Raw genomic sequence first — 20,430 nt, forward strand, 5'->3', positions numbered from 1 at the left:
TAGTCAAAAGTAAATATCTGAAATAGTTAAAGTATACTCAAATCACCAAAAATACTTAAAATAATTATTGATTCCGTATCCAAAATTTTAAATCAAGCCAATTGATATGTTAAGCTTAAGTATTATGACATATGTTATTCAAATTTATACGTAATATATTATTTTATTTATACATTTTGAGAAATTTAAAATATATAATAATTTAAGACTTTAAAATAATTTAAATTAGTTATCCAAACCCAAACCAAACCCGCAAAGATCCAAATCGAACTCAAACCAAAATTTAGAAACATTCTAATAAGGCTGAAATCTTTGACCCTGAAAACCCGAAATACAAACCGATCAGAACCAAACCCGTATGGGTACCCAAAAGCCCAGCTCTAGTCATTATTATATATCGTATTTTATTTTCATATAATTAATCATATTTTATATGTACCATCATATAAGTAATCATATAATTAATAGTATTTTATACATACCATCATATAAATAATTACATATATTATATTTTTAAAACTTAATATGAAATATAAAAACCATAATTTGAGTTGGTATTTCAAATTGGGCTTTGTATTATATTTTTCTTATATATATTGACAATATTTTTTTATAATGGTTATTGAAAAATAGTTTAGTAAAAATCCATTTTTGAATATATGTAAATTTTTGAATCAATTTTTGATATAAATCAAATTTGAATTATTATTTTGATTTGAAATATGTATATAAAGTTTAAATTTTGTTTTATGGTTAGTTTAGAAAAAAAATTTTTAGGCAATTAGATTGACCCATTTTGGTATATTTTAAAAGTGGCCTAGATAACTTTCAATTTTTTTAAAAAATATAAGCCCATTACTTTTTTTCTTAATACTAATATCCTTGTTTTCAAACAAAAATATTTTTTTTTAAAAGACTGCAATCCATGTCTCCAAACACTCTAAATTTTTTAATAGTCTTATTCAAGTCTCCAAACACTCCAATTTTGTACTTGAGTTTTAATAAGATAGATATTAACGTTCGTTTAATATAAATAACATTTTTTGGTTAGAATAATGAAAAAGCGTTGTTTTAATGTCATTTCCAACTTTTTTTACTCAACAGTCAACCGTTAAAAAATCATTTGAAAACTTTTGATGACTTTTTAAGGTTGTTGAGCGATATGTCTAATGTCTCCATCAACTAGATTATGGCATTATGCAATGCAAGCAATTCGATATTTTCTGTTTTTATGGAGTGTTAAATATTTTGTTAATTGATAGTTCTCCTTCTCCCCATTGTGTTTGTTGTGATTTGAGGATAAGAGAAGATATGAAAGTAACATAGGAATATGAAAAGAACAGAGATGGATGAGACCAGAGAAAAACAAAATTTGTTGGAGATGGGAGAAGAAACAAGAATGAAGAGGAAAAATAGATTTAGAACCTGTGTGGCTCTTGATAACATTGGATAAAGGAAATTGATAATAATATTGATGAGTATATATATCTCTAATTTTATATACAGATCTGGTGAATACCCAAAAAAAAACAAGTATATTAGACACATTAGGGGAGATATACGGTACTGAAGACAACATAACTACTAGTAGGACACTAACGTCTAGTTGAGATTACTTTCTGTAAGCCAATAGTTTATTCACAAATCTTCGTACTTCAAAACCAAAATATCAGGATGCAACGGTTAAACATTTAAAAAAAAGCAACATTGTCTGTAATCTCTATGTCAACATTTATCCAATTATCATATATGAACAAGGCCTATTAACAAAGTATAACCAACAATTTTACCAAAAAAAAAGAAGTATAACCAACAAATAAATAAAACAAAAGAAAAAGTGATTCACGTTTAGACAAATTCCTCACCGCGGACCCGACACCTCCTGTGATGCCACGTAAGAAGCTGACTGCCTAGAGCCGCCACTATTAGAGCTCTCTCTCCGGTGAAAACCCATATTGTCACTCTCCCCATTTCCCCCTTCAACAATAGAAGACTCCGCAAACCTCAACCCATAAAACCTCAAGAAGTTGAGCGACTCCATCCTCGGGTTCCCCACCGGTATGGTCCCCTCGAACATACCAACAACCGCCGCCATCGTCGGCCTCAGAGCCGGCTCCTCGTGAACACAACACAAAGCTATCCGAACCAACTTCGCAACCTCTTGGCTCGTCACCCGACCCTCTAGCCTCGGGTCCGCTAGCTCCATGTAACTCCCTTGTTCGTGCATATCCAAAGCGTACAACGGAAAATAAACCAAACCAGAACTCGTGGTCGTTGTCGTGGAAGAGTTGTTGTTCTGATGATTCTCCTCCGCTGCGCTGTTGCTCCTTGACCGGAACAAGCAGTTTTTCCGACCACTCACTAGCTCTAACAACACCATCCCGTAGCTGTAAACGTCGGCTTTCTCGGAGATAGCCGTGTTTGTGATCCACTCGGGAGCTAAATAGCCTCGTGTGCCTCTCATGGTGGTGAACAAACTCGACTCTTCTTGGCTTAAAAGCTTCGATAACCCGAAATCAGATATCTTCGGCTGGAAATGATCGTGTAATAAAATGTTTTCGGGTTTCACGTCGCAGTGTATGATCTTTTGCTCGCATCCACTGTGTAGATAGGCCAGCCCACGCGCCGTTCCAAGCGCTATATCAAACCTTTCTTGCCACTCAAGCACTGGACCGTTCCCTCCGAACAATGTCTTTTCCAACGACCCGTGGTTCATGTACTCGTAGACCAACAGTAACTGCCTACCGCGAGCACAGAAGCCTCGGAGTTTCACTAGATTCGCGTGCCGGATATTGCCAATGACCGCTATCTCCGTGCAGAACTCTTGTCTACCGTTAAGCCCATGGTTTGTAATTTTCTTGACCGCGATTAGGGTTTCGTCAGGGAGAGTTCCTTTGTAAACCGCACCGAATCCGCCTGATCCTATCTGCAACTTGAAATTCTCCGTCGCTTGCTCAAGCTCTTCGAATTCGAATTTCCGAGGTAAGCCAGGGATACGGAAAGATCCTAGATCTCCTGATCCGAACGAGCCTAGTCTAGTTGCTTGCTTCTCACGGATGCTGCTGTATCTCATTACCGCGCATCTTCTCCACCAGAGAAACCCCAATGCAATCACAAGGAAGAAACCAGAGCATGGTAATAGCACAAGCGCGATCAAAGGAAAACTAGTTTTACCTCCAGGTGGTTGATGAGGAGCATTCATTTTTTTCACCGACAACTTTACGTATCCGATAAGATCATGATTGTCTTTTGAGTTCGTTACTAGAGAGAGAGACCCAAACGAATCCTTTACCAAATAGCAAGACCGAGACGTGTTCTCGTAGAAAACACCCAGGCACGAGCAATTCTTACTGCATAGATCATGACACGTCGATAACTCGATATCGTGTTCCACAGGATCTGTGAATCTAGTTGAGAAGTAAGACAGACCGTGACCGAGTTCGAAATACGAAACATTGCTTCCTTCGCAAGTAACAGGTAAACTCAACGATTGGTTAACCGGAACGCATGTATTCTTGCCCGCATCTAACCGCATCCCATCCACACACGAACAGCTCTCGTTTTCCGAATCGTTATCAAGATAGCAAACCCTGAGCTTTCCGCACACTAACGGAACTTGACATGGATCCATAGGACCAGAGATCTCCGTGACCATATCTTTACCAGAGAATCTACTAACGATAAATTTACCAGACGGATCCATCTTGGCTACTCGAAAGTCGGAGGACGGCGGTAACGGCACACGGATTACCGCCGTCGTCCCGTTCCTTCCCATTAAAGCCAATCCAGAAGTAGTGACGGTTAAAAACTCGACGGGAAAATTTGAATCGACGTTGGCTTGTGTATGCATCCTCAGCTTCCAGTAGTTCTGTCCTCTCCACTTCATAAACCCACCAGTTTCAACGACGACGAATTTATAATCTCCCTGGGAGAGATTGTACCGTGACACGGATCCGGACAAGAACATCCCAACGGGAAGTCTTTGTCCGAGAACGATCGTGTCCGTGGGAAATCTAAAGCTTTCCCAAAGAGAAGCGTTGAGACGATCGAGCAAAAGGAGGTTTCCCGAGTCCGTTAACCGAAGGGAGTGAACCGGAGAGGCTAAAACCGGCGTTGACCAAACCGGTGTTTGGTTTACACCGTCTTCGATAACGGAGATTCCTTGAGGGGAGAGGTTCATTTTCCCCGCCCTCGAAACGGGAGAGTCACGATTCGAAGACCAGATTGTGGAATCGGAGTCGACGTGGATGATTGAGAAGTAGAAATCGGAAGAGGAGTCGTCTCCTGGACTGAATAAACCGGCTTTGAAGATGGAGTTAGGGGAGAAGAGGAAAGCTCCTTTGGAGCTGTCGATGAATCTGAGGTTAGAAGCAGTGAAATTTGGATAGACAAATTCTTTGAAAGAGCCACATGAGACCGAGACAAAGAGAAGATAGAGACAAAAGAACAACAACAGAAACACCGATCTCATTGGAGACTTGTCTGTTTTTGTAGGGTTTTTATTATTTTACATGAGAACTGGGATCATCGGAGATGAGTTCTTGTTGTTTTAGTTCTTGTTTGATCTCTGTTGTGTGTTTCAAGAAATGGTGTGTTTGACCAAAAAGTTGTCTCTCTCAGCAAAATTATTGGTGTTGCACCTTTTATTTGACTAAATTCATTTATTATTATGTCGACTTTAGTTTATAACAAAAACAATGTCATCATTGACCTTTTCGCTCTGGTAAGTTACTTTCAAATTTGTTGCGGTTTTGTACGTATTCATCATCTTCAGAAATAAAACAAAAAGGACAAAGAACTAGAAATTCTTTCTTTACAAAAATGTTTTTTTAGAAAAGCTGAATATTGTATACACGTTAGGGGAGTTAAAATAGTAGTTAAAATAACGTGTTAGGCACAGACCCGGCTCTAAGAGAGTGCCAACTGTGCTTTTGGACAAGGTCCTAATCTTTCTTTTTCTAAATTTTCTTGAAGATTCAGGGTCCAAGATTTTAAGATGAAAAAAAAAACTACTACTAGTATACAGAGTGTTTCACGACATGTGTTTTAATTCCGGCCCATTTTTCCTTTATCAAAAAAAAAAAGTATACAGAGTGGACAGAAGAAGATAAGAATGTTGAAATATGTATAGCATTCAGGAAGAAAGCAAAAGCATAAAATCATTGGGGACGATTGGTTAGGAATAGGATGTAATAAGTGAATTTACTTTAATTTATATCTACAAGACTACAATGATATAAATTATCAATATATAATATTTATGTAGTTTTTAAAGTTAAATTTAAAAAAATAAAGAGATGGTTCTAGGAGTTTTGTTTTCTAATGCAAAAACATTGTTCTAGGAATATTTTTTACTCTTCATTTAATTTCTACGATTACTTAGATATAGCTACATCATTTACAATAAAATGATTATTATATAATATAAGTTATTTAAAATGTTTAACTTATTTTTAACTGAAATTAAAATTAACTTTCATGTTTTAATTAAACCTATTTATATATTTATTTGACTATTTGCTTTTTTTATAATGTTTGTTTTAGTTTAACAATAGTAATGCGATGTTTGATCCCTCCTAACTGAAAATATATTTAAATCAGGTAGACTACACAAATTTAATAGTGATCATTATTATTTAAAACTATGCATGTTTGTTCGAGTCTTAAATATAATAATATTATGTTTAAAAATAAAATAAATCACGTAATCTAAGTAACTCAGGATATTAATTTAAAAAAATAAATGGTACTTTGCAATTAGCATAGTATAACTTTTACACTTTATTTTGTGTATATATATATAATTAACTTATCTATATTATTATTTGAGAAGTGAATTTGTTTATGTGTCATGTTCTCCATGATTTTAGGTATTTCACTTATTATATAATTAAAACAAATTTTATATTAATAATATTATATTGTATAAATGATCAAAATAAAAAAAACATTTCTACACTATAAATCTTATACATATTATTTTGTTGTTATTTGAAATAATATTTTTATTATAAAACAATAAGATATAAAGAAATTATAATTAAATATTAATCAATCAAAGATATTTTTATAAAATATTTAAAATATATAAGTGCTTTTAAAAGTTTATTATATAATTAAAATTAATTATTATTTTAATAATACTGGATTATATTTTATATTACTAAATTGATTATAAATTAATATGATAAATTATCAAAATTTAAAAAATATTTTTAAATAAGATAATTCTTATATATATATTTTGTTGTTATCTGAAAAATTAATTTTTTTATTATAAGAGATTAAGACGTAGAACAATTTCTAATTAAATATTAATCTATCAAAAACTGATTTTGATTGTGTGTCGTATTTTTCATGATTTTAAGTATTTTTGCTAAATATATAATTTAAAAGAATTGTATATTAATAATAATAGATTATAAGTTATATTAGCTAATTGATTATAAACTAATATGATAAAATCATCAAAATAAAAAAAAATATTTTTAAAAATAAATAAGATAATTCTTATATATATATATATATATTTTTATCTGGAAATATTTTTTATTATAAAACATTAAGATATAGAACCATTTATAATTAAATATTAATATATCAAAAATATTTGTATAAAATATTTCTAATATATAAGTGCTTTAAAAAAATTATCACAATAATAAACATATATATTTTGATGAAATATTTATCATATATATATATATATATATTTAATGTGTGATTTAAACTTTTTGTTAAATCATTAATAATTATTTATTATATTAGTTTTTGAATTAATAAGACATAAACCAAAAATTATTCGTAAGAAGATAATGCCCGCATGTGCGGGTAAAACACCTAGTTATATATTAACTAACATGTTTTTAATTATATATTCTGATTTCATGGATGTAGTTTTTTTTAAAGAACACTATATATTGTTAAATAATTTAGATGATTAGAGGGAAAACAAACTTGCGTGTAACTATTGATTTTATTGTTTGAATGTCTCCACGGTGTGTTCAACATCTATCTTTTAGCTTTATCTTTTATGTTAGTGTGAGTTTGTAACGTTATGTATCGCCATCTAAATTTTTTAGTTTGTGGACTTCTTATAAGTGTGTAACTAGATTTTTACCCGCGCTTTTAAAGCGCGGGTTTATTATTATTTTTTTTTCAATTGACAAATATTTAATAAATGTCATATTTTTATATATTTGTGTTTTATTTTATAAAAGACTTAAACTTTTTATCTTTATTTATTGTATTTCATTTTAAATGACTATTTATGTTTAAAAAATTAAATTTTATTTTTTTAATGAATTAAGTTGGTATAACTCTGATAAATTAATTTTATTATGTGGTTAATATTTTAATAAAAAAATTATATACTTTTATAAAGATTTATACTTTTCAATGAAAAAATTCAATTTCTTTTATGAATTCTTAAATTATATTAAGAAAAGAAAAAAAAATAATTAAGAATAGTTGAAAAAAAATTATTTGAACTTGGATTCAATGGCCCAAAAGAAAAAAAAATATGAGAATTGGATCTGATTTCTTAATTGGCCCAAATGGACCAAGATAGATCTGATGTGGGCTGGATCTGAAAAAAATGATCCAATATAAATATGTTATTAATATTACTTGATTGTCTTTAATAAAACATGCAATGTTATTAAAAAAAATGGTATGCTAAGATAAAAAAGACAATATGATCCTAATTTAATAGTATAGATTGTGAGTTCGACCTCTTTTGCGAGAAAGAAATTATTATATGGGATTCCATTTTATTTCAGACTCTTGAACCTTAAAAATATATTGTTTAAATCAAAAAAAGTTTTAATGCTGTTTGTAATAGATACATGTGTCACATCAAATTTCAATGGTGTAAGGATGACATGTAAACGTAGCTTTGACATTCAAATAAGTTATGTAAACTGATAGTCTTGTTACTTCTTGGCAATTCAATTCTCAAGAGTACATCAATAGATGGGAAAAATGGCAATTCTCGCAAAATTCATCAAATAAGAAAATAATACAAACAGCCAATATTTCACCTATTTCTTTAATCAAAAGTCTGGCTTCTTCTTCTGGAAGCCCACAAACAGCTGGAGTTGGATGCAAAGCAGCCAAGATGTCAAACTGTAGATAAAAACACCAAAGAGTCAAACCCACTGTGAAGAAAAGAAAAATCTGGAGATAACATTCACAACCCTTAACTTCAAGCTATCTAGATGAACATACTATTATCTCACTTCATATTCTCTCCTCAGCTTTCCCGCCAATTTAGAATATAGGTACTGCAATCTTGTAAGAGCATGCGCAACGGTGTGTTTTAGGGAGTCCTTAGCGCTAGATTATAGGGTAATCACATTAAAAATAAATGAAAAAAGGCAAATAAGCGAAGGATCAGTCCGTGTAGAAGGAACTTAAGGACTTAATCCTTAGGGCAGCTGGCACGCTTTGATTGGGTCGAGTTGTGTTTGTGTGTCGTGGTCACGAAAAAAAAAATCATTCGACACAAACGTAGAAAAAAAAACTCTCGAAGAAACAGAAGGCGATTTTCGATCCATCTCGTTCCATCTTCTTCCCTCGCGTTCCAAGATAAATCGAGAGGAATCTGTAGATTTATGGTATTAGATTAGGTTCCTTGTAGTTTTCCTGTAAATTTAGGGTTCGTTTTGCTTTTTTAAATCGAATTGGGGATTTTCGTTTCAAGTTAGGGTTTCAAATGATTTGGGTTTTCAATCGATTTGTAGAGGTTTTGGTTAGTAGTTACGGTTCCGAAACTGAAATAGGTTTGATTAACGATTTGCTTATCTGCTTTTAACCATTGATCCATCTGGTTCTGTCTGTCTGATTTCAAACGATGAATGCTTATCTGCTTCGTCTGCTTTTCTGCTTTGACTCAAGGTTTTATTTTCTTGTGAAACTTAAAACACGATCCTTTGTGTGTTTACACGATCCCCCTCATCTATGCTTTGATAAATTTCTGTTTGGTTAGTCGTCTGATGATGAATGCTCTGTGGTAGTTGTTGTTTCACTTTTGTTGTTCTATTTTGTGCTTACATATTTAAAAATTTCAGGTTAAGCAAACATGGGCCAAGACTATAGCTACACCCAGCCTTCCTCATCAGACGAGTATGACTTGACCTCACTGCTTGAAGCTGAAGCGGCTTTGTACGCCGAAGAAGCTGAGAGTAGCTACAACATTGGTGAGCCTGTTCAGTGCCCACCTCAGCCGTTTCAGTACTTATGTGGGGGACATACAAATGCGGAGGAGATGCGTGCCTTTGAGACACAACTTAGTCTTCTCAAGGATCAAGTTCGTGCGAGTGACCAGAAGCTGGCTACGCTCGAGAAGACCCTGTGTGATGAGTTATGCAAGAAGACATCATGGGTTACAATTCTTGGAGTATCTCTTCTGCTGAGCCTTTTACTTTTAATAGCGGTGATAATTCTTGGAGGTTAGTTTCAATCCTTGTTTTTTAAAAATTTTGTCCTGTGGATTTTTAAAATTTTTTTTGATGTTTTCCAGGAACAGCTTCGAAGGATAGTAGAAGACTATCTAACGTGGAGACTGTCTTTAAGGTTAGAAACATTTAAACTGAAGCTATTTCTCTGTTTTTTGCTTCTCTGAAAAAAACAAAACATTTATATTGAAACTCTTTATCTTAAATGCTTACCTTCCTTATTCAGATTTGATATGATATTAAACGTTATCACACTCGTACTTGTTTACTTTCTGTGTTACTAGTAGAGGACTTATTAGATTTGATTGGTGATAAATGCTAGTTTAGAGCTTTCTATCTGCCTAACTACTTAGTTTTGTTGGTGATAAATGCTAGTTTAGAGCTTTCTTTCTTCTAGCTGGCTTATTTAAGGGCTGTGTTGCTAATAGAGTAACACAGACAATTAGATAAAATGAATAACAGCAGTGGTTTCCGAAACCTACTGTTTAGTCAATGTCCCATTGAACTTGATTCACATGAACAAGTTTGGTTCGGTAGCCAACCACCTGAGCCTGTTGGGTCCAGTAGCGAAGCTCCTGTTGGCGAGTCTGGTGAGCCGGTTGTCGAGCCTGCTACCAAAGAGAGGAGGAAATGGAACCAGCAAGAGGATTTAATACTGATAGGTGCTTGGCTCAACACCAGTAAAGATGCAGTTAAAAACACTGAGCAGAAAGCTGGTGCATTCTGGAAGAGGATCATCGACTACTACAATGCAAGCCCTCTTCTGGTTGGGACAGTTCCGAGAGAGCTTACTCCAGCCAAGCAGCGGTGGGCTAGGATTAACGCAGATGTCTCCAAGTTCGTTGGTTGCTATGACCAGGCTATGAGGGAGCAGAAAAGCGGTGAAAACGATGATGATCTGATGAAAGCCGCACTAGACTACTACTTCAAGGATCAAGGCCACAAGTTTGGCATGGAACACGCCTGGAGGGAGCTGAGGCATGACCAGAAATGGTGCTCATCATGTAAAGACAGTGGGAAGGATAAGCGCAAACATGTCGTGGAGGTTGATATAGATGAGGAAGAGGGCAGACCGGTCGGGGTCAAGGCAGCGAAAGCTGCTTCTAAGAAGAAGAAGAGTGGGAAAGAAGAGGAGTTGTCGCGTTTACAAACCATCATGGAGATTAAACAGAAACTCTCTAACCAGAAACTTCTTGATCGTTTATTAGCTAAAAAAGTGCCATTAACTGAGATGGAAACATCACTTAAGCTGAAGTTAATGTCTGAAATGTTATGATGTTTTTCTCTTTAGGTAGATACTTCTCTGTAGGTTGCTTTAAGTCACATGTCTTTTTGTTGATTTGCTAAGTCACTCACGGGTCTTTTATGTTTCAGGTTCCGCAGTAAAAGAGGAAGCAAGTCACGGGTGCCTTTGGAGTGGTGAAAGTCTTTTCTTCTGTAGCTCATGTGAAGCAAGTCACGGGAAGTCCTTTTTCTGCTATAAGTTTGTGTCTCGGTTTCTATCTTGCCATCACTTCTTCCTTCCTTTTTTTTCCCGATTCCAATCTGGTCGAGAAGAAGTTGTTTTAGTTTATTGTTGTTGTAACATTTAGCTACTACTCCAAGTTGTAAGTTTGGCTACAACTCTATCTTGCCATCAGTACTATTTTTAATCAGGTAACTTAATCCCTTGTGTTGTCATTAGTTATATAATTATATGCATAATCATTGTTGATGAAGGTCTCTGTTATATAATTATATGCATAATCATTGTAACCTGTTAAAAGAAATGATCATCACGCCTCATGAGTTCACTACAACCAAACATACTAAAATATTAAGAAAAGATCATCACGTTCATCTTCTTCTATATAAAGAAATGATCATCACGTTCATCTATATAAAGAAAAGATCATCACGTTCATCTTTTTGTTTTTACTATAATGGAGAGTTAAAAACTTTTGTTAAAAAACTTTAATATTATCATTATCTCAAAAGTACATGGAGAGTTAAAAACTTTTGTTATTATTATCTGACCTTTTAATATTTTGTAGATAATTTTAGATAATTCAATAAAAATGTGAGAAAATTTTCTAGATAATTATTGGACGAAATTATTGTCTAGATAATTTTAGATAATTCAATTTTTAATTATTTTCTAGATATGTCATCATCTTCATCCGATGAAGTCGATGAAAGATTGGACGAAATTTGTGAAGAATACGTAGAAGAAATATACAACGACATAGTGGAGGCCCAAACCATACCGCAAAGGACACGTGCATATGTAGAACGACACCGCGAAGGAGGACAAGACCAATTATGGAATGATTACTTCAGCGAAAATTCGACTTTCTCGACTCAATTATTCAGACGCCGTTTCCGCATGAATAAGGAATTATTCTTGCGTCTTGTTCATGGCCTAGAAGCGTCCTTTCCATTCTTTCAGCAAAGAAGAGATGCAACCGGCAGGTGGAGTCTTACTGCACTACAAAAATGTACTGCAGCTATTCGTCTGCTCGCTTATGGTACCGCGGCCGACACCGTTGACGAATATCTGCGACTTGGTGAGACCACTGCACTTTCGTGTTTACATAATTTTACTGACGGAATAATACTGTTATTCGGAGAAGAGTATCTACGACGACCCACACCGGAGGATCTTCAACGACTACTCGATATTGGAGAGAAACGAGGGTTTCCTGGGATGGTCGGGAGCATTGACTGTATGCACTGGGAGTGGAAAAATTGCCCAACCGCTTGGAAAGGACAATACGCCCGTGGATCAGGAAAACCGACAATTGTATTAGAGGCTGTAGCATCCCAAGATCTTTGGATATGGCACGCCTTTTTTGGTCCTCCAGGTACCTTAAACGATATTAATGTCCTCGATCGGTCTCCTGTTTTTGATGATATTTTATAAGGTCGAGCTCCGAGGGTAAAGTACGTGGTCAACGGACACACGTATAAGTTGGGGTACTACCTCACAGACGGTATATATCCAAAATGGTCAACATTTATCCAATCTATTACCCTTCCTCAAACTCCTCAACAAGAGTTATTTGCTAAAGTTCAAGAAGCAACCCGGAAAGATGTGGAGCGGGCTTTTGGAGTACTTCAATCTCGATTTGCAATTGTGAGAAATCCGGTCAAAACATTGAACAAAGACAAGATAGGGAAGATTATGCGAGCATGTATCATACTTCACAATATGATAGTCGAAGATGAACGGGATGGATACTCTCGTATTGATATATCTGAATTTGAAGAAGGAGACGTCCCCAGATGTTCAGAAGTGGAAACCGAGTGGCCAACAAATCTGAATAATATCTTTCCCACTCGAAATGATCTTCGTGATAGGCAAACACATGAACGGTTGAAAACTGATTTAATTCAAAATATTTGGAATAAATTTGGTGAAGAAGATTAGAAATTATTCTATCTTTATGTAAAATTAATGTTCTTTTCTTTAATTGTTGTCTTTTTATGTTTAATTAATGTATTTTATGTTTAATTATGGAATTTTATGTTTAATTATGGAATTTTTTGTTTATTTATTATATTTAGTCATCCAATATATATAAATTATATTTCACAACAAATTTTTTTTTTTTTTTTAAGGATCCCAACTTCGGACTCACCATTGTACAGCTATTTTTCACAAGAGTCCTTAACAATTAAAAAAAAAAAAAAAAAAAAAAAAAAGATTAATCTAATCCTAAGGACTCCACAATGGGTATCACCATTGTGGGTGCTCTAAGCTTCCTCATTATAAAGAAGAGGGTCTCTATTCTCCTAGGCTGCCACCTCAGAAAAAAAACACACATGTAACTGTAAAAACCAAGCAATGGGATCAATGTCGGTATCCGTTATAATCCTGCTGTTGCGAGCAAGCACAACCTGTTATTGCAAACAGAAAACATCAGTTAAGCTGGAAAATATAACAGTGAAAGAATAGAGACAAACATTGGTCACTAAACTACCTTGCTAAAAGATGAATTTTTTTGCTTAATCATCTCCAAATCTACAGCAGAGTATTATGATCCTTTTGTGGGAACATGATTCTTGCTAAGAACAGATACTCCCTTCGTAACTTCATAACAACAGAAGAAACCTGACACAACAAAGTTCTCGTCAGTGTAAAAGACCATCCAATAACTTAAAAGCAGAATCTGTTCTAGGTTTACCTGAAGCATAGTCTCCTAAAGTGCTTCAATAGCATTCTACAGCGTCCAAGACAGTTCATTGTCTCAAGCAAGAGTTGCATCCAACATTGAGCTTCCACCGAACTCATTAAATTCAGCCTGCATTTGCATCAATAAGTTTATACAAAGCATACATATTAGTCAAACAAATATCCTCCAGAAAATCAGTTCAAAGATTCAAACTTTAAGGTACCTGAGGCACAACAGAGTAAAATGCACCAAAGGGTTCTTATTCCACAGAGATTTTGCCGTTAGGATCAAACCGCATACCTCCATAGGCACGAACAGAGGTGACATAGACAACAGAAATCTTCAAAATTGTTAACCACTCAACAAACAGATCACTGAGAAGTGAGAAAATCATAAAGTTAATTACTTTACCTTTAGATGAATCTCCAGTCATCGTGAGAGAAGGGGTCAAGGTGGCGGAAGAACACTGCAGAACCGATAGCGGCGACGCTTACCAGAACACGATCTAATGAGCCTCTGTTACTGTTCTCGTTTTCGTTAGCCAAGTCAGGAAGAAAATTGGGACAACCAACGTCGCTACAGCGAGAGAAGAAGCAGCGAGGCTGAATCTCGTTTTGGGGCTGAGCTCGAGAGAAGTCCTAGACGGTGTGAGAAGCACAACTCGAGATAGAAGAGCCCTTGAGACTTCAACGGAGAATCTAGTTAATGAGGATGAGAAGAAGACGAAAAGCTTGCTGAAAAAATTGACGTACCAGAAATAAAGTTTGATTTAATGAAACGCCGAGTTTAGTAATAGACTGGACAGATGTCGCGCTCTGGTGAGAGTATTTTCTGAGGTAGCAGCCTAGGAGAATAGAGACCCTCTTCTTTATAATAATAGATAGTTGATTACTTTCAACTAGGTGATTTTTCCGTACTAATTCACGGATATAAATATTTCTAAAGTAAATATATTATAATAATTGATTGCTACTTACATTTAATATTAAATTAATTTATAATTTATTTGCATCATTTATATTAATAATATTATATTACTTTAATTTTTATATATGTTATATCTAATCGATTTTGTTGGTTTTTAGTCGATTTAGTTATCATTTGAGTAAATAAGATTGCATATATGAATTCAACTCTAATATTTTTTATTCTATATATTAAAATTTTGATTAATTTCTTATTTACATTTAGATGGTTGTTATCTTAGATATGTAAATATATTTTATGAAGAATATGTATAACTTAAGATATATTATGCTTAGAATGAAAAAAAACTAAAGTGTATGATTCCAAATTACATAAATTAATATAACGAAACGATAGTATTCTGAAGTCTCATTTATATATATAAATTTTACAAAAGAACTAAATTGTAACAGTTGGTTAATATTTTATTTTCATTTTTAATATTTTTTGAGTTGTCCTATGATTTATATTTATAAAATAGATTACTATTCTTATAAAATTATATAATCTTATTGTAGTTAAATCTATGATTTTAGATATAAGTTGGATTAGTAGAATCATTCATGTTGTGAGTATATTGAGTTACATATATTCTTCCAAATTAAAAATGAAGTATAATTATTTTTTTATTATAATTAAGTCAAATGTGCATGTATTTTCATAACATTTATCAAATTATATGTTGATGTTCTTTATAAAAATATTAGAAAATAAAGGATGATCAATATGAAGTTACATGCGTAAGTAGGTGATACATTTTTGAAAGCTCATGTACACATATCAATATTTACAATATATTTTAAAAATTATAAATAACTTTACGCCTTTGATTTATTGAATGGAAACTAAAATTTATTTGAATAATCTTAAAAATGAGAATTCAGATTTGCTTTGGTATTTTGATTATGGTTCTATTAAGTTCCACAAATACAAAAACATAAAATTTAAAAGCATATTTAATATTAAGAAAAAATAACTTTAATAATGATAAAATATAATATATCTACCTCATTAAACTATTTTGTAACTATTTGATCAAACGATGTTTATTTTAGAATTTTCTTTTTAGTTTTTTTTTAATATCTCTTAAAAATAAGCAGTCAAAATTTGTGATTGTATTTAAACTAATATTATATAAGTAAAATATAATTTATCGATATTTTTTGCTGTAATTGAAAGATATTATAGTCAACTAAATTTATGAAACTCTTAAAACTAAGCAGTAAAAAATTGTGATTGTATTTAAAATAATATTATATAAGTAAAATATAATTTATCGATATTTTTTTGCTGTAATTGAAAGATATTATTGTCAACTAAATTTATGAAAAATAAATAAAACATTTCAATATTACTAATTATAAAATATTTTTAGAAAATTAAACATATATTAGTTTATGTTACTTAATTATTTTATGTAATCATCTAAGAAAATATATAGGTATAAAAAAATATTTTTATTAATTTGAACTTTTTTGTACTGTTTAAATTATGTTTTAGAAGAAATAATATTTTTGTTTCTAATATCAAGATTATATGTGTAAATATTTTTTAATGAAATCATGTTATATAGAAATTTATAATTTTCATCTAAGAAAATATAGATATAAAGAAAGTATTTTATTAGTTCAAAATAATATTTTATGTTATTTAAAAATATTTTTTAAATGTAATATTATTATTTTGTGAACTTTCCTTTTTTATGAAATCATATTATATATTCATATATTTTCGTTTTTCAATTCTTTTTTTTTAACTTTATAAAATATTTCCTTTTTATTTTATGTGTATATTTTTAGAACTTTTTTGAAAAGGAAACTAAATAAAATAATAAATATTAGTATTTTAAATGTAAGTTAATTCATTAATGGTATCAGTGTAATCAACCATCGTGAGAGTTAACGTGAGAGCGACACATAGAAAACTGACTTCTCAAATAATATTATAAAGATATTATCCGCGGGTTTTGGTGGAACATTTAAAAATGTAATTTTTTTGGTTTACGTGTTATACTGATCAAATTTTTGTATAAAAAATTATTCGTTCCGCCCCACCGCAGGGCGGGTTGATCCGCAAACCCATCACTAGTCCAACCAAGTCATTTGCCATGATCATATCATGCATTACCTAATGTGTAAGACATAAATCCAATGAGTTTTTCAACTCTATGCTTTTTTGGATTCAATACTTTTCCAATTAGAGACAATCCATATTCCCAAATGTAGTTGATCGGTTCATTATCATCAGTGATGATTCCTTTCCCTTATAATTTGCCATTGATGAGCATACGGAGGATCGTAGAAAGACTAACTAGTTTCTCGACCGTGCAACGAGATGATGGACCAACGTAGGGTTGAGCCAAACTGAATAGAGAAAACGCAGACTGATCCACACGTCAGTTGGGCCCGAGGCCAGAGCAAACAGAGAGGTTATCGGGCGCCTGATCCTTTGATAATAGTGTTTCGTGATCCTGGTACTGTCCACAATGACAAACAATAAGAATCAGAGCGTGACAGAGTTGATCAGAGAGTGAAATCATCAAACAAACGCAACAGAGCCGAGCCACCAACAAACAGATTGGATTCAAAGACGTGATGAGAAAGGTAACTTACTACGACAAAGAAGAGGACACACACTACACCATGAACGGATAGAGACCAAGGCTGATCTTGACGTCAAAGTACGTATCGATCGAGATTGGAATCGTGGAGGTTACGATTTGTAAGAGCCAATTGCTTGTCGTCTCAGAATTCTAGCGCTAATTTTTTACCCTTAATTATCTTCTGTTCATTTTCATAGTGCACATTCCTCTTTTTAATATATGAAAACGAGTTAAAAAAAAAAAAAATTAGTGTATATATGTGTAATATTTTATTTATAAAATCGATGTTGCATAATTCAAAAAAAATATAAAATCGATGTTGCTAATGGATTGTGTCATTTCCACCCACATAGAGAAGTCCAAGTTTTTTTTTTTTTTTGGACAAAGAGAAGTCCAAGTTTTTATGATCGTTTGATTAGAAAAAAAAAATCAGCGAAGAAAAGTAAGATTAAAAAAAGAAAAAGGGAAAAGAGACGACAGAAGCAGATCTCTGACATCACCTACTGATTTAGATCCATTTCTTTGTTTCAGACAATGAGATGACGTGAAAGAAGCAAAACTGGTTCGTTTCTTACCACCGATTCTATCCGTCGAACCGGCCATGCGTCTGCAACCTCCTCTTCTAATAATATGTTACGCCATCTTATCCTTCCTCCAACCATTTCTATTACTCGTTCTCGCCCAAACTAACCCTTCCGTTACTCCAATCAACTGGGATCTCTACCACTCCAGGTTAATTCCCCTTTTTATTTTCTAGTTACTTAGTTAGTTTGGTTTTAGAAATAGAATTGATTTATGATAATGAATCAATCATCAAGAACAAGACACAGTTCAGGATTTTAGGTCCCTAAGTACACCATATTGTCTTTGTAATTGTTTGATCACTGCAGTGATGATTTAGTGGAGCAAATACACTCTTTGGTACATCGCCATCCTGATAAGCTTTCGGTTAGTCCCATTTTTTTTAACCCTCTTTTGTGTTATCCCACAAATGCCTAAAAATAAAATAAAAAACCATTTGTTTTCACACAGATTGAGACGTTTAAATCTGGAAACAAGGGCTACAATGCCGAGGTCAACGTGGTTACTTACTGTCGGGGTGGAAGACAGAGTGATGACAGATCAAACTTTAGAATCCTTCTTGTAAGTTCCCTTCAAAGTTTGTCTTCTGAGGTTTACTTTCAATTAGGTGAAGAAAGTTTCTTCATAAATACATGTTTTGGTGACAGATGATAAATTTTTCTTCCAGACTTTTGGGCAGCATGGGAGAGAGCTTATCACCTCTGAACTCGCCTTTCGGATTTTGTCCATTCTCAGCGAAGAACAGTTCTTACCGAACATTAATGGAGGAGCAAACCTCAACAACACCCTCCTAGACAAGCTTGTCATTAAGGTAAAGCAACAATCTCACTTTATTTATCTCTTGAGATAGATTATTCAGTAACTGACAATATATATCTTTTCTTTTTTTTTGGGAAAAGCTGGTTCCTATAGAAAACTTTAATGGGCGAAAACGCGTTGAAGCTGGTGATCTTTGTGAACGCAGAAATGGTAAGTAACCATCTTTTTTTGTGTCTTCGATAGTATGCGTTTGTATTAGAATTTTCATCGTTTGTAAAACAACAGGAAGAGGAGTTGACTTGAACCGAAATTGGGGCGTTGACTGGGGCAAGAAAGAAAAAGTACTTTCTTCTCTTCACTCCCTTTCCTTCAAGATCCCTCCTTTGTTAATGCGTTATGGTCCTTGTTTTTACCAGGACTATGATCCATATGAAGAGAATCCTGGAACTGCTCCGTTTAGTGAGCCTGAAACTCAAATAATGCGGAAGCTAGCTTTATCTTTTGATCCTCACATTTGGATAAACGTGCATTCTGGAATGGAGGTGTGCTGTTTTCTCCTCTTTTTGATTTAGAGCCTCTTAGTCTGAGTCTGATTCCTCATGTTTTTTCTCAGGCTTTATTTATGCCATATGACCACAAAAACACAACCCCGGAAGGATTGCCTTCTCAGAAGATGAGGTCCTTGCTTGAAAAGGTGGATAAACTTCATTGCCAAAACCGTTGCATGATTGGATCTGGCGGAGGCTCTGTTGGGTTTGTCTCTTCTCATGAATATTGAGACTCGTTACGAGTATCCCATTCAGGGTGTATATTTGATCTTTTCTTGACTCTAGGTACCTGGCACATGGTACAGCAACAGATTATATATATGATGTTGTAAGGACACCAATGGCTTTCACCTTTGAGGTTTGTATCCCAGAATATATATCTCTGCTCTCAGACACTTTCATGGAAACCTGTTCTATAACTGTTACTATCACTATCAGATATATGGGGACAACCAGACTTCTTCAAGAGATTGCTTTAAAATGTTCAACCCTGTTGATCTACCCACTTTCAAGGTACATCGTTTTCAATTGTAACATGATTGTTTATACCACAAAAAAAAGGAGAAAACTAACAAATTTGCATGCTGCTATTACTCAGACACTTCTCAACGACTGGTCTGCTGCCTTCTTCACAATTTTCAAATTGGGACCGTTTCATTTAGACCAAAACAGTACCAAGGCTGCAGAGAAATGGGTGTCCATAGATGAGTATTTGGACGGCTATTTGGTGGAAAGGAAGAACAGATATGGGAAGAATATGGAAGTGATCGATGTCGGAATGCAGGAGATTAAGACTTACTTCAGGCTCTTCTTGTTGTCCTCGGTACTTCTGATGTTCATGTTCTGTTCCAGGATCGCCAAGAGCAAGTATGGTAGAAACTCCATACCTGTTGTCATGCAATGAAACTATTGGAGGGGAAAGTCTCTCTCACCCAGTTTATTAACCCTTGTAAGTTAGTAATTTTATTTTTTTGGTTTGCAAAACTTGTATTCCTAATTTATGTGCTGCAGTTTTAGGAATGGTGTGTGTCACATGATAATTCTTTGGATTTGAGATTTGATTAAAGATGATTCGGCTTAGAATTTTCAGCGTTTTCCTAACTAATTTGATCTGCAAAACATATAGTATTTGTACAGTTTGAGTCTTTACAGACAGAATGTGAGGAAACCCTTTCCTCTTGTGGTGTGGTCCGTATATGACCTGAGCTTGTGAAACAAAAACCTTGGCATTGTTCTTCTATGAGGCTCTTAACAAAAAATCTAAAATTTAAGGAAATACCATAGAATAGCACTAAAAAAGTTTATATCACAAATATAGATTTTGAGAATCAAAATTGCCAAAATGTTCCATTAAAGAGTTA

General features: G+C 33.5%; 3 protein-coding genes and 1 long non-coding RNA gene across 7 annotated transcripts; 2 read left to right on the forward strand and 2 right to left on the reverse strand.

Moving 5' to 3' along the window:
• Window positions 1-1,717: 1,717 nt before the first annotated feature.
• On the reverse strand, window positions 1,718-5,921 carry LOC103838736 (G-type lectin S-receptor-like serine/threonine-protein kinase At5g35370). Its single transcript, XM_009115188.3, has one exon. It carries the CDS (start codon window positions 4,469-4,471, stop codon window positions 1,862-1,864), a length of 2,610 nt encoding a protein of 869 aa, XP_009113436.1. The 5' UTR covers window positions 4,472-5,921; the 3' UTR covers window positions 1,718-1,861.
• A 1,990-nt stretch (window positions 5,922-7,911) lies between these two features.
• Window positions 7,912-16,038, reverse strand: LOC108869887. The gene is made up of 2 exons (XR_004451109.1): window positions 13,625-16,038; window positions 7,912-8,127 (listed from the first exon to the last, which is right to left on the reverse strand). It is a non-coding gene; the product is annotated as an uncharacterized LOC108869887 (long non-coding RNA).
• On the forward strand, window positions 8,283-12,979 carry LOC117128022. 4 transcript variants are annotated; one of them, XM_033279377.1, is made up of 5 exons: window positions 8,283-8,618; window positions 9,072-9,452; window positions 9,524-9,561; window positions 10,330-10,749; window positions 10,833-11,176. In XM_033279377.1, exons 2-4 carry the CDS (start codon window positions 9,083-9,085, stop codon window positions 10,732-10,734), a joined length of 813 nt encoding a protein of 270 aa, XP_033135268.1. In that variant the 5' UTR covers window positions 8,283-8,618; window positions 9,072-9,082; the 3' UTR covers window positions 10,735-10,749; window positions 10,833-11,176. The 4 variants fall into 4 exon arrangements, 3 of the variants coding, with proteins under 3 accessions (XP_033135268.1, XP_033135267.1, XP_033135269.1); XR_004451108.1 differs by adding an exon at window positions 11,600-12,979 and having other exon boundaries at window positions 8,285-9,452; window positions 10,833-11,114; XM_033279376.1 differs by having other exon boundaries at window positions 8,285-9,452.
• A 1,345-nt stretch (window positions 16,039-17,383) lies between the features above and the next one.
• LOC103838737 (carboxypeptidase T) lies at window positions 17,384-20,154 on the forward strand. The gene is made up of 11 exons (XM_009115190.3): window positions 17,384-17,912; window positions 18,071-18,128; window positions 18,213-18,323; window positions 18,430-18,573; window positions 18,662-18,731; window positions 18,807-18,862; window positions 18,938-19,063; window positions 19,135-19,274; window positions 19,355-19,427; window positions 19,508-19,582; window positions 19,668-20,154. Exons 1-11 carry the CDS (start codon window positions 17,782-17,784, stop codon window positions 19,971-19,973), a joined length of 1,290 nt encoding a protein of 429 aa, XP_009113438.1. The 5' UTR covers window positions 17,384-17,781; the 3' UTR covers window positions 19,974-20,154.
• The last annotated feature ends 276 nt before the right edge of the window (window positions 20,155-20,430 follow it).

This window comes from Brassica rapa, chromosome A09, assembly GCF_000309985.2.
Source record: "Brassica rapa cultivar Chiifu-401-42 chromosome A09, CAAS_Brap_v3.01, whole genome shotgun sequence".
In the NCBI taxonomy this organism is placed as follows: Eukaryota; Viridiplantae; Streptophyta; class Magnoliopsida; order Brassicales; family Brassicaceae; genus Brassica; species Brassica rapa.

Excerpts from the sequence above, each read along its gene's own strand:
- LOC103838736 (XM_009115188.3), bottom strand. The coding sequence starts at position 4,471 with ATGAGATCGGTGTTTCTGTTGTTGTTCTTTTGTCTCTATCTTCTCTTT.
- LOC117128022 (XM_033279377.1), top strand. The coding sequence starts at position 9,083 with ATGGGCCAAGACTATAGCTACACCCAGCCTTCCTCATCAGACGAGTAT. Across the intron at positions 9,453-9,523 it reads AGCGGTGATAATTCTTGGAG|GAACAGCTTCGAAGGATAGT; the intron begins GTTAGTTTCAAT and ends GATGTTTTCCAG. Across the intron at positions 9,562-10,329 it reads GTAGAAGACTATCTAACGTG|CAGAAAAGCGGTGAAAACGA; the intron begins GAGACTGTCTTT and ends GCTATGAGGGAG.
- LOC103838737 (XM_009115190.3), top strand. The coding sequence starts at position 17,782 with ATGCGTCTGCAACCTCCTCTTCTAATAATATGTTACGCCATCTTATCC. Across the intron at positions 18,324-18,429 it reads CAAACTTTAGAATCCTTCTT|ACTTTTGGGCAGCATGGGAG; the intron begins GTAAGTTCCCTT and ends TTTTTCTTCCAG. Across the intron at positions 19,428-19,507 it reads CAATGGCTTTCACCTTTGAG|ATATATGGGGACAACCAGAC; the intron begins GTTTGTATCCCA and ends TATCACTATCAG.